The sequence below is a fragment of the Plectropomus leopardus genome, chromosome 5, assembly GCF_026936395.1.
Source record: "Plectropomus leopardus strain MGB_pleo_1.0 chromosome 5, ASM2693639v1, whole genome shotgun sequence".
NCBI lineage: Eukaryota > Metazoa > Chordata > Actinopteri > Perciformes > Serranidae > Plectropomus > Plectropomus leopardus.
Window position 1 is genome coordinate 34,192,168 of NC_142180.1, and position 12,796 is coordinate 34,204,963.

Genomic DNA, 12,796 nt, shown 5'->3' on the forward strand with positions numbered 1-12,796 from the left:
CTGACACCAGTTTTCTTGTGCTGCATTCAGCCACCGTTCACAAGCATTTCAACTTCTGAAAAGTGAGCAAATTGGTGTGATTTCCTTCAAAAACACGGGGCAGAAAGCAATCAGCGATTTGGCAAAAAATGTCCCACAAAATGCAAAATATGTTTTATGCTATTGTTTAGATGATTTTCTTTGCCAATTTTGGTAGGTCTCAAAGGGTTAATTGTGTTAAACATTGGGTGGACAGTGTGTGAACTGTGCCATATATCATCAGGTTTGCATTTCCTGCACTTTTGCCCAGTACAGACCTAAACATCCTCAAAGGCTCTTTAACCCAAAGAGTCAGCACTTAAAGCTCAGTCTTTGTGTCATTTCAGGTTCATTGTGCTGGAGCCAAAACAACAGAAACTGTGTCACAATCCCAGATTAGGAACTGGCTTGCATTGCTCACAATATTTATGAGGTGATAAATCAGTTTATCTGGGCTGTGATTTCCCAGGAAATGTCTTTCAGAAGCCTTAAAGCTGCCAAAATAACCAACCAAGCAACATTTCAGTCTTTGCCTCATTTCTGTGATCAAACGTGCAGCTGCCTTTTGTAACCTGACGCCATTGACTGTGGTCACTGTGCACACGCTCTGTGGAAATCGCATGCCTGCGCTTGCATTAAACATCCAGATCCTCTGTGTGTTTTGCATACCACCAGCTAAATAAATAATGAAAATATTTTGATGAAAGAAAAAATAATTCTTAGTAAAAAGGAGGTGAAGTCACAGGTCCTCCTCTTGCTCGCCTCTGGTCCAGTAACATCAAGTCAGTTTGTTTCGTCAGGCTTCCTGAAAAGCTGAAACACATTACATCCACTTCTGTGCACAGATAGAAACATCTGTTACTCTGCTGTTTCCAGTCAAACACCTTCAAATTTCAGATAAAATGGGCTAAAATTAGTGTTGTTTGTTTATTTGTACGGAACCGTCACGGTCCGGAGTCACGGTTCAGTTCACACATAATACATGGTACCTAGATTGATGCATGTAAAGTGGAAATAAAGGTTACAAGCACAAGTTTTGCCTAAAATCTTTAAGCTGTACGTTGTTGTCAACATGTGCTGATGTAAAATAAAGCTTATTGGCATGTGAGTCCGTCACACTATGTAGGGTTCCCACGGATCCTTAAAAACTCTATGTAAAAAATCTATGTAGAAAATTGTTTCTTTTCTTTCAGTTTTTTTTTTTTTTTAAAAGTGGTTTTAAATTTGATCCCAAGTGGCATTAAAACATTTAAAATTTAATTTTGTTAAGCAAAGCTGAGTGCAAATGTAGAGATGGAGCTGCAAGACCCATCTGCAGGTTTGCAGAAAACAACTACGGAGAGAGAGTTGTTTAGAGGATGAGGACTGTGGGGCGGTTTTGATCCTCTGTTGAAGGAGATGTGAATAAAAATACATTCAACATGCTAATGCACATTGATAGCATCGCCTAGATGTGCTGATCACTGGGTTGATAAATGTTTGGGTGTTTCACATGTTACCACCACTGACATCCAGTTGTTGAACATCTTAAAAGTGTCCTTGTATCCTGCTGCAGTCTTAATTATCTGGACCCTCTCGGCTTTGTACTCTGTGCTGTTCGATCAGAGCAGAGCAGGAGGGCTGTGACCTCCTCTGACCCCGGACCTGTGTGTGCACACACTGATGGCCGGGCTTTTGTGTTGGTGGTTAGTCGCTGCGGATTGTTTGACCTGCTGTCAAATCTGATTGCAATAGGTTTTTTGATTGTTTGGTGGCAGTGACGTCAGAAAATCAGCAGTCAGCAGCTGAGTGAGAATGCACACCAAAGCATACCACACCACTTACTGATACAGTACCATGTTATTTACATTTTGTTAAATTTTGTTGACTGTGTGCCATATGTTTTTGGTAGCTGTTGAGAAATGGGATAATACATTTTAACTATGGTATCTGCATCTGCTTCATTTGATTGAAATGTTTTGTATTTCAGTGTTTTTTCTTAGAATTATTTACATAAAACATCAATGAGGCAAAATGAGCATATATTTGCACAGTTTATGAAACTGCGCTGTTTTGCAATATTGCTGTGTTATCAGCGGTTTGCCTAAAGAACAAAACAATGACTCTGCACCATCTCTCTGTATCTAAACTAACCTGTCGAATGCATATCCTCAAATTTAGCATTTAGAAACTAGTAGTAGCCAGGACATCTGGGGAACTGAGTTTTTTTTATTACACATCATGTCTGTACACGTGCTAAGAGCATAAATGTTCAAGTTTGGAAAACGTGCATACTTTAACTATTGTCATATAGAGGAAGTATGTGCAGGAAAAATTGTAGAAAAAGGCAGATAGAGGTGGCAAGTCTGTTTTCAGCGGTGCAGCGGCCATGATTCAGCACCGACCTTGTTGCTTGTTGAGGCTGAGGCTGTTAAAAGCAGAGTGCAGACTGATAAGTGTTTACACAAAGAGGAAGCTAATGTGCTGTGTGAAGCTCCTTTTTAAAAGCACAGTTCAGAGGCAAAGGTGCTCTGTCTGCAGCTGCATTAATTTACTAGTTAGCTTCGGATTTTGGGTTTTAAGATGAAGTTCAGTTGAGTTTTCCACGCTTATCCTCCGATATGCCGCTCCCTCTGTGTCGTCCAGCGGCTCCAGCATTTTTCCTCCTCCTACTAAAAAGTTTTTCTCATGCCTTCCACTGTTACTTATGTTGTCAAACTGAAACAACTATACTATACTATAAACTACTATAACTAAAATTAGCAAACACAAAAAATGAATCCACAGTGCAGGAAGTCTGATCCGTCAGTCAGCTGATAATTGCTTGGGCATATAGGCTGCCATGTTGTGTTTAACAAGAGCTATAGGTCCTGTTTTTCCAGAGTACAGCTTTAACCATGATTGTTTTTGTCCTTTTTTCAGAAGCATGGCATCCACAGTGACTTTAGAGGATGCCCTGTCCAACGTGGACCTGTTGGAGGAGCTTCCGCTCCCGGACCAGCAGCCATGCATCGAGCCCCTCCCCTCCTCCGTCATGTTTCAGGTCAGTGCTGACAGCTGCGTTAGCCCACCGTCCAACCACCAGTCTACTCTGCAGTCTGATAACACACACTTCCTTTGTGGCATGCTGTTATTTATGATAATGCTCTTATATATATTTGCATATTTAAAATCGATAGCAAATGTAAAAAGTCTAGAAGGCCATAAGATTCTGGATAGATCATACATATATATATATATATATATATATATATATATATATATATATATATATATACTAAAATGCTCTGTTTGCTGCCTCTGAATAAAATACATTTAACAACATAAACTGTTGCACGTAATTAAGAACTGCAATGAGAACCAATACATAAAGCCATGAACAAAAATGTAAATAGCAAATAAATAAGTTGAAATATCTGTAAAGTACTCTATTTCCCAAAGGATTTTATTAATCGAAATATAATGTACCCCATCCATAAAATGTTAAAGAGTGCTGTTGGTATGTTTTCTTGCTCTAACTGGGCTATTGTGAGTTTCAAACAGTTCAGACAAACTGTTTGAATAAAAAATGATTGGATCAGGCAAATCTATTTGGGTAAAAAAAACCAGTTAAACCGCTTTCCTTTTGTTACATTTAGCAAAAAAAACAATCTAAAGTTGATGCTACAGAAAAGAGCTGTAAGAATTGTAAACTGAGCTGATAATCAAAACTAACTAACATTATTTTTAAATTTGCATGCCATCAAATCTAAAGATCTGGTCGACTTAAATACTGAAAAATTATTGTATAGAATAAAAAAATAAGATGCCTCCAGACTGTATCCAGGAGTTGTTTAAGTAAGTTGTTAGTATAAACGAAGACGAAATCGCATGCAAAGCAAGAAGTATAACAGTCAGAGAAGTGAATTTGTGGAATGGTTTTGAAAAGGAAATGAACTGCTTCAAAAGTAAGACTTATCATTGTATATTTATTATTTTTAATTTGTTTATTTCATTTACATAATTGGAAAATGACAAAAACAAACATAACCAAAAAAACAAACGTACTAGCATTTTTTAAACGTTATGTCTTATGTCTGTTATATGCCGACTGATGTCATTTTTGTAACATAATCTTTCATCTTCCCACAGCCCAACTTCAACACCAACTTTGAGGACCGAAATGCATTCGTCACTGGCATCGCCAGATACATCGAGCAGGCCACCGTCCACTCCAGCATGGTACAGTACAGCAGGAGGGTCACACCTCTGCAAATTATCTATCAGAGCTTCATTTTTCAGTTTCAGTTCTCCTCTCACCTCAGTAATGACTCAGTGGGAAAAATAAACTCACCAGAACGGGGTCACAGGCTTGTTGTGCACAGGATCTGCTGAGGGACTCATCTGTCCCTCCAGAGCGTTTGGTATTGTCCTGCAGACAGCTTCTAGGATCCAGGCCCAGAAACAAATGGCTCTGGTACAAACGGATGCTTTGGACCGTCTCTTAGTAGGAATAATAGGACTTTGTGTCTAATTAGTGAGGGATAATTGCTCGAGGTCTGAATCAAACAGTACTTTGTATGAAGGCAGCGCCGGCTTGAAAGCATTAATGCACTTCCTGCCATTCGCTGGGATCAAATGGCTCCGAACAAAAGCAATGGTGAATGCATGTTGATGTCCTTATGTTCTCTAAGTGTTTTATTTAGATTTAGTTTACAAAATGTGATCCATTAATGAGACTGCGTTTGTGTTTTGTATTAGAATGAGATGTTGGAGGAGGGGCAGGAGTACGCCATCATGCTCTACACCTGGAGGAGCTGCTCACGTGCAATACCACAGGTAAAAACTGAGTTTCTACTCACACTGTGTTTCCATGAATTACTTACAGAAATATGCAGAGCTGAAGCAATGAGTCCATTTTTTAAAATATTAATCACCAACTACTTTAAAAATCTCGTAATGAATGGGTTCGCACGGGCGCTGGAAATCTTTGAGAACACTTGAGAAGGTTTAATTTTGAATACAGTACTTGAAATTGTAATTGCACCATGTTCATACTAAATCACTATCTGACTAAGTAGTTTTTTACTCTTTTTAGATAAAGAAATAAATAAGACGACTCCACTCGAGTCGTGCTTGCTGCTCCGTGTGTGTGATCTCTGATCTGTCAGTCATGCTCATGTGTGCCCTCTGATGGAGCAGCACGAGGCGAACAGACCATTAACATGCCGGGAAGTCTTTTCAATGAGCATGGCTTGAAAACAAAAGATTCAAATGATGTTATGAAACATAATTTTGGTTGTTGTGGTGGCACAATAACATCTGATTTTACATGATGAAGAAATGATATAATCAGTATTATGACCAAGATGTGCTGAATATAAATATGTAATTTACTGTGGCTGTAAGGTGCCGGAAAAGCCTGAAATTCATCATCATCATCTTTATTTTGGGAAAAATTGAGCATTAAGCTCTTTGACAGTAATGCCTTAAATTCACATTCATAAGAAATAGAAGCATCATAATCACAATTAAATGATTAAAAAAGAGAATAGAAAGAATGAGAAACATTAATAAAAACTTTAAAATGACTAAATTGTTCATTTTTAAAAAAAAACAAAATTCTCTGCAGGAACTCAATATTTTGCTTGGAAATTTTCTAAAATGATTACAAACATTTGCTGTTTTCAGGCTCTAAAATTTGAGCATTTACATACTTTCTCTGTCTGATATCACTGAGTCCAAAGGGTGTTGCAGGATTTTAGGACAAATTGTAATCTCATTAAGAAATTATACAGCAATGTACAGACTAATAAATCTACCTTGTTCCTTATAAGTCTTGTACTGTTGGTTTGAAAAAAAATGTAATTTGATTATGTGCCTATTCAGCTCTGTGAAATTATGATTTTCTAAATAGTTAGAAAAAAAATTGTAAATCAGAAAATAATCTCCAGATTAATCAATAAGAGCAGAAGAATAACTGTTAGTTGCAAACCTAATAATCTTATATCATATCTCAATGAACAAAAGCTTTATGAGGTTTGATTTAACCCTACTTTCCCCTAAAAAAGGTTTCCTGTCTTATGTTTGTCTTTTTCTCTCTCAGGTGAAATGTAACGAACAGCCCAACAGAGTGGAGATCTATGAGAAGACAGTGGAGGTTCTGGAGCCCGAAGTCACCAAGCTGATGAACTTTATGTACTTCCAGGTAATTTTACACTCTTTACATTCAGCAGGTACTCTCCCTGATGGGTTTGCCCAGTTGTCAAAACTCATTTCTCTTCTCTTTCTGTCCTTCAGCGCACGGCGATCGACCGTTTCTGCGGAGAGGTCCGTCGTCTCTGTCACACCGAGCGCAGAAAGGACTTTGTCTCCGAGGCGTACCTGCTCACTCTGGGAAAGTTCATCAACATGTTCGCTGTGCTGGATGAGCTGAAGAACATGAAGTGCAGCGTCAAGAACGACCACTCCGCCTACAAAAGGTATTCAGGAACAACAAGTTGTACTGCAGTATTCACAGTTATCATACCAGACACTAGAGGGCAGCATCAGCATCCATGAAGACTGTTATCTCTGCTCCGTTATACCTCACTGCTGGAACACGGTGTGTTAGACACTTTCCACCTCCCTTTGTTTTGTTTTTTTAAATTTTATGTATGGTTTTCAACACCGGTATAATATCTGTATGAATACAAGAGTGTTTTTGTTTCAGGAATAAAAGAACCATGTGGACAGGACATCCTGAGTCTTAATAATGTCAAAAATATATATTTATACACAGTTCCAGCAGTTCCTTAAAATCACTGAAGTTTGGAAATTAGAGGAAAAAATCAATGCTGTTAAGGTTTTTGAAGATATACATAATGGGTCATTTGAAGTGCTTGAATTACTGCTTGAAATACTTTTCTCTACAAGAATAGAAATTGAAGTTATTCTGCTAATTGTATTACTTTATGTTCATAAATAGTGTACATTCTGCTGTCTGCATCTGTCTCCTACAGTTGCATAACTGAAGTGAATGTTAGGTCCCTGAATTTGAGGGAATGAGGCCCAAAAATTCCTTGATAAAAGGATTTGATGTTTAAGAAGGCCTGGGAACCCTGTTATAGGTTTAAAATGAAGAGGAAGTTAATTGTTATTAAGTTATGGATTTTCTTATTATTGTAAGGCTAAGTTTTGGAACAATCTCGTAATTTGGAGGATGTCATCAGGAAGTATGGTAAATCAATTAATCAATTTCAATTAGCAGCTCCTTTTTGCAGTGCACACATGCATGCACAGACGACTATCATTGGATTGCTTTGATACTGAAGAAGTCTTAAAAACATGATGAGTTTTAGGCAAGTTTTGCAGTTATTAAGATTTGTAGGTATATTTGTGGATTCATTTCTCGCCTGCTTTGGTGGCGATGTGCACCTCACAGCTAGAAAACCTCTGCAATAGACTGACAAAAGAACAATGCCTAATGTCTACTTGGTTTGAGTGTTTTATTTAAAACAAAAGTCTGTTTCTTGCCTTCCCCCAGAGCTGCCCAGTTCCTCAGAAAAATGTCCGAGCCTTCATCCATCCAGGAGTCTCAGAACTTGTCCATGTTCCTGGCAAACCACAACAAAATCACTCAGGTTGGTCTCATTTATTTGCAACATACTATTCATTTGATAGTATTATAATTTAGATAATTTTGCCTTGAATTTCCACCTGAGTTCATTTTAGGAAGGTGTGGAACATCTGAAAAAATACACAGCTTTACACAGACTCCCTGTTTGCAATATTGTCAGGAATAATGCTGAAGTCACGGAGTGATATGCTGCAGTGTTTTGCCCTTTATTATCAGAATGTGCATCCTGTTTTAAGGTTAAGGTGAATAAAAATGCTCTCACTAAATGAGGAAAGTGATGAGGGTGAATATGGTGCTAATATTCAATAACAATCATTCTGTGTATACTGTGTGCCAGTCTTTGCAGCAGCAGCTGGAGGTGATCAATGGATACGAGGAGCTGCTGGCCGACATCGTCAACCTGTGTGTCGATTACTACGAGAACAAGATGTACCTCACGCCCAATGAGAAACACATGCTGCTCAAGGTAAGTGTCTGTTTGCTGCACCTGCCAGCACGTATTTGTCAATGATTGCTTCTGTGATGTCTCTTATCTCCCAGACAATTTACTGAAGCATTGTTGACAGTAATGGACATCCAGCAGAATATAACCACTGCTCTACTTCTCAGGTGATGGGCTTTGGTTTGTACCTCATGGATGGAAACAGCAGCAACATCTACAAACTGGATGCCAAGAAGAGAATTAACCTGACCAAGATTGACAAGTTTTTCAAGGTACGGAAGTATGAATAATTCATATACAGACAATTTCCCAAATCAAGTGAACCAAAACAAAAAAAAAAGCTATCATAAATACAAACAATGAAAAAATATAAAAGAAGACAGCCAGACTGAAAGGAGGGAATAAAAAGGTAAAAAGAGGATAGAAAATTCAGCTTTACACCAGACATCCATGCCTTTCAATATCTGTCACTATTGTGTTCCATTCTCTTATATCACATAATTACTTTAATTTACATGTAATGGGATCTTTGATTATAACTGCTGAATGATTTATTTCATCATTGATTGTTGCCAATTATTTCCTTGATTAGTTAGTCAATGACCTGTCTTATTTTTTTGTCCAACCAAATGTTTTTTTCAAAATATCTTTTTTTTTTTTCAAAATCCAAAGATATTCAGGTATGATGTGATGATGTGAAATGGAGAAAAATAGTCACATATGAGAAGCAGAAACAAGGGAATGTTTGGTATTTTTGCTTAAAATTACTTGAATTATTACTTGAAAATTGAACAATTGACAATTGTTTTACTGTCAATCAGCTCATCAGTTACTTGCGATATCATTTCAGCTCTATTATGAATTTATTTCATTGCACATTATTCTAAATTTCTGATTTACAGCAGAGTGTTTCTTCATTTATTCCAAAAGAGAAAGTAAACTGCTTGTATATGTTATAGTTGTGGAAAGCTGAATATTTTTCTGTTTCATTCAGATTTGTTTATGTGATCAGTTCATTAAAATTTCATCTACTTTTGCAACCACAATCACCTGTTTACAAAACAGATCCTTTGCAGCGCTGAGACAGTCATTTTGATCTGGGCTTCCTCTGTTTAATTTGGTTTTAAATATGCAGATCTATGTGCTCTTTGTGTCCACAGCAACTGCAGGTGGTCCCTCTGTTTGGTGACATGCAGATTGAGTTGTCCCGCTACATCAAGACCAGTGCTCACTTTGAAGAGAACAAATCCAGGTCAGAGGAAAACACACCTCATGTATGAGTGGGATGTTTGTTTATTGGTTTATTATATTTATTTTTCTTCACACTCTGCTGATAGGGTTACTTAATTGTTTGAATGTTTAAAACTAAAATTAAGCCCGTATCTTACATAAAGCTCCTTTAACCAAAGTACATCAATAATTAAGTAGATTAAAAAATAAATAAATAACATTGAATAAAAAAAAAAGAATAGTAAAGTAATATAAAAAAACCCAATAAAAAGCCAGGATCAATATTTTCCTGTTATCCGGTATGTCTTTCTTAAGAACACATCTCTGCCGTCCTCACTTTGCTCGTCTTGTCTCTCTTCCCCTCTAGGTGGACTTGCACGTCTATATCCAGCAGCCCTCAGTACAACATCTGTGAGCAGATGATTCAGATCCGCGAGGATCACATGCGCTTCATCTCGGAGCTGGCTCGCTACAGCAACAGTGAGGTTAGTTTAGAATCCACGGGGAGCGCATTAGGACATTACAGGCATGTGTTCAACTTTTCCTCAGATATGAGCCCATTAAAAAAAAAAAAATCCAAAAGCTAAAGTACATCCACCACCTGGCTGTTTTGACAAACAATCTCCTGTACAAGTAGGCCTGAAGAGCTCTTTCTTATGTGAGGGCTGTTTGAGTTCCCTGCGGTGATGTAACAAGCTTTTCAGCAGATGTCTTGCCGCAGTGGATTTCTGACTGAGTGCTGATAAGCTGAGGACAGAAATGTCTCCTGAATGGAAAAATCATTTTAATGATCACTTCCTCTAGCGTGCAATTTTTATTATTTATTTTTCTGCTTTTTTTTCTTCACTCAGTATGTTTCCTTAAGCCACTCAGTCATCAAGCTTTCCACTCTTAAGTTTTGCTGGAGGGTATTTTGTAAGACAATATTTATTAAGAGTTTGGTGGGTTGACAGTGTCTCACAGTTTTTTTGTTTATGACTGGGCCTTTATATTTATATAGGTTTAAAGTAGCTTATTCTACTGTCAGAAACACATACATAAATATTAAAACATTTAATATCATCCTGCATATACTGAAGGCTTTAATTATTGCTGGAAGAACAACTTTAACAATGCAAAGCCAAATATATGAAGACTGTTGTATAAACACAGAAATCAAAGTCGGATTAACCGCTTTATCGCCCAGCACTGCTACTTGCCAATTTTTGCGAATTCTTCTTTAGGATTGCTTCAGTTATTTTCATTATCGATTAATCATTTTGTCAATAAAACAGAAAATAGTAAAAAAAAGTCCCCTGTGTTATTTAAAGATATATTTAATATATCATCATGTATAACAAAGAAACCATTACATTTCTCATTTAAAAAACATGGCTTTTTTTGGCTATTGAAAAGAAGTTAACAATTATTGGATGATAAAAAAAGCTAACTAAGCGATTAATCGACTAATTGTTTCAGCTCTATTCTTTTCACAAACCTTTACTGTGAGTAAGTCAGGATTTTCATGGTGTGTTAAGGAGTGTTAATTTGTGTCTTTGTAGGTGGTGACCGGGTCAGGACGCCAGGAAGCCCAGAAGACTGATGCTGAGTACAGGAAGCTGTTTGACTTGGCGCTGCAGGGCATGCAGCTGCTCTCCCAGTGGAGCGCTCACGTCATGGAAGTGGTGAGGAAGCACAAATCATACGGAAGAAATAAAAACATGGAATGAATCATTTCTGTCTAGCTATAGTAAAGACTGTATTAATGAGAATTTTTTTTAACAATATGTTTATTTAAAATATCCCTATATATATATATACATATACACATACACTTATATATACTTGTCAACCAAAGCACACACTGTGGCATAAGTGTGTTAAACAAAACAAAAACAACAGCAACAAGACAAAAAAACAACTAAACAAATCTTAAATGCATATTGTATGATGACTTTTTATTTCTTGATAAATATCTTTGACACTGCAGAGAGCTGCAGAGATCTTTAATTAAAAAATGTGCTTTAATGAATAGCAAATGATGGTTTTATATTTAGTGATACTTTTTTTTTTGTGGTTGATCACAGTTTTTAAAACTCTTTGACTTTCTTTCCCCTCAGTACTCCTGGAAACTGGTTCATCCAACCGACAAGTACTCCAACAAGGAGTGCCCCGACAACGCTGAGGAGTATGAGAGAGCCACCAGATACAACTACACGAGCGAGGAGAAGTTTGCTCTTGTGGAGGTGAGTTGTAACTTTCATTGCACACATACAGTAAAACTTCAAATAAAAGCCTAGTCCCAGTTAAACGCCCTGTCCCCTTTACACGGCCGGTGTAGCCGCACATTTTGACAAAAAAACACCTGTCTCAATCAGAGGACGGATCTTGCTGTCATTCAGTTAATTTTGGACATGCTACACACAATTTTAGCTATGCAAGATTCTCCACAGTTTAAACTTACAGTTAATTTTACTGAAACCATGAGCACCAGAGAAGGCAGCACAGAGGCATAATAAATAAGAGACACAAAAACAAACCAATTGGTGGATGTAGAAGACTTTTTTTTAGAGCTAAGGAAAATGTCCAGTAAACTTTATTCATAATAATCTTAGACTTAGACTTAGACACGTTTATTTATCCCACTTGTGGGAAATTCACTTGTCACAGCAGCCGTGTGTACAGAAAAAAATATATAAAAATATCAATATATACAAAATATAAAATATTAAATATACAATAGTGCAAAAATAGGCATGTATCAAGGAAAACAAAAAACAAAAAACAAAAAAAATCTTAATCTTAATTATATATTTAAACTTGTTTTACAGAATTATTATGTTTTTAAAAAAAATAATTTTTAGAAAAATGTTTGAAAAAAAATAAATAGATGAAATAACAGCAATTTGCCTAGGTTTCAAAGGGTTAAATAAATAATTTGATTGTATTTCCCATCTTTGCAGAGCAACAGTTTTGTGTGAAAGGAAATAAAAGGCCGTCTCATAGGCACCTGTCCCAAATATAAACCTGTTGAGTTCAGTCATTTAAGCTAATAACAGCCGGGCTATTAATTGAAGTTTTATGGTATTTATAATATTTTGTAAGTGTTGCTGTGTTAGTCATGTCAGTGGTAAAATGTTTTGCTTTTGGCAGGTGATGGCGATGATAAAGGGACTGCAGGTGTTGATGGGACGCATGGAAAGCGTTTTCAATCACGCCATCCGCCACACCATCTACTCAGCTCTGCAGGACTTTGCTCAAGTCACTCTGCGCGACCCGCTGCGACAGGCCATCAAGAAGAAGAAAAACGTTATCCAGAGGTACGGATCACACCGCAGTCACATTTACTCAAATGATCACATTTACATGTGTGCTGCAGATTATCATGCATGCTCCCTGCAATGTTAACGAAAACTTTGTTCTATAAATTTACTAATTTTTTTAGCAATTTGTGGAACATTTCTTACCAAGTTGCTCATTTGTCCACGTTTTTTTTTGAAGGAAATCACACAAATTTTATCAGGGTTCAAATGATTAATTAAAGAAATATT

At 37.0% G+C, this 12,796-nt stretch overlaps 1 protein-coding gene across 2 annotated transcripts in view; it reads left to right on the forward strand.

The window, feature by feature from the left end:
• Positions 1-12,796, forward strand: part of cyfip1 (cytoplasmic FMR1 interacting protein 1) — a 39,777-nt gene that overhangs the window by 5,105 nt on the left and 21,876 nt on the right. Inside the window, exons 2-14 of one of the 2 annotated variants that reach the window (XM_042483658.2) lie at positions 2,923-3,040; positions 4,129-4,218; positions 4,738-4,815; positions 6,083-6,184; positions 6,277-6,458; positions 7,502-7,598; positions 7,932-8,060; positions 8,204-8,308; positions 9,197-9,288; positions 9,634-9,751; positions 10,808-10,930; positions 11,366-11,491; positions 12,399-12,565. In XM_042483658.2, coding sequence (XP_042339592.1) covers positions 2,924-3,040; positions 4,129-4,218; positions 4,738-4,815; positions 6,083-6,184; positions 6,277-6,458; positions 7,502-7,598; positions 7,932-8,060; positions 8,204-8,308; positions 9,197-9,288; positions 9,634-9,751; positions 10,808-10,930; positions 11,366-11,491; positions 12,399-12,565 — 1,526 coding nt within the window. In that variant the 5' untranslated portion in view covers position 2,923. Of the gene's footprint in view, positions 1-2,919; positions 3,041-4,128; positions 4,219-4,737; positions 4,816-6,082; positions 6,185-6,276; positions 6,459-7,501; positions 7,599-7,931; positions 8,061-8,203; positions 8,309-9,196; positions 9,289-9,633; positions 9,752-10,807; positions 10,931-11,365; positions 11,492-12,398; positions 12,566-12,796 lie in introns of both variants that reach the window. The other variant, XM_042483657.2, reaches the window with a different exon arrangement.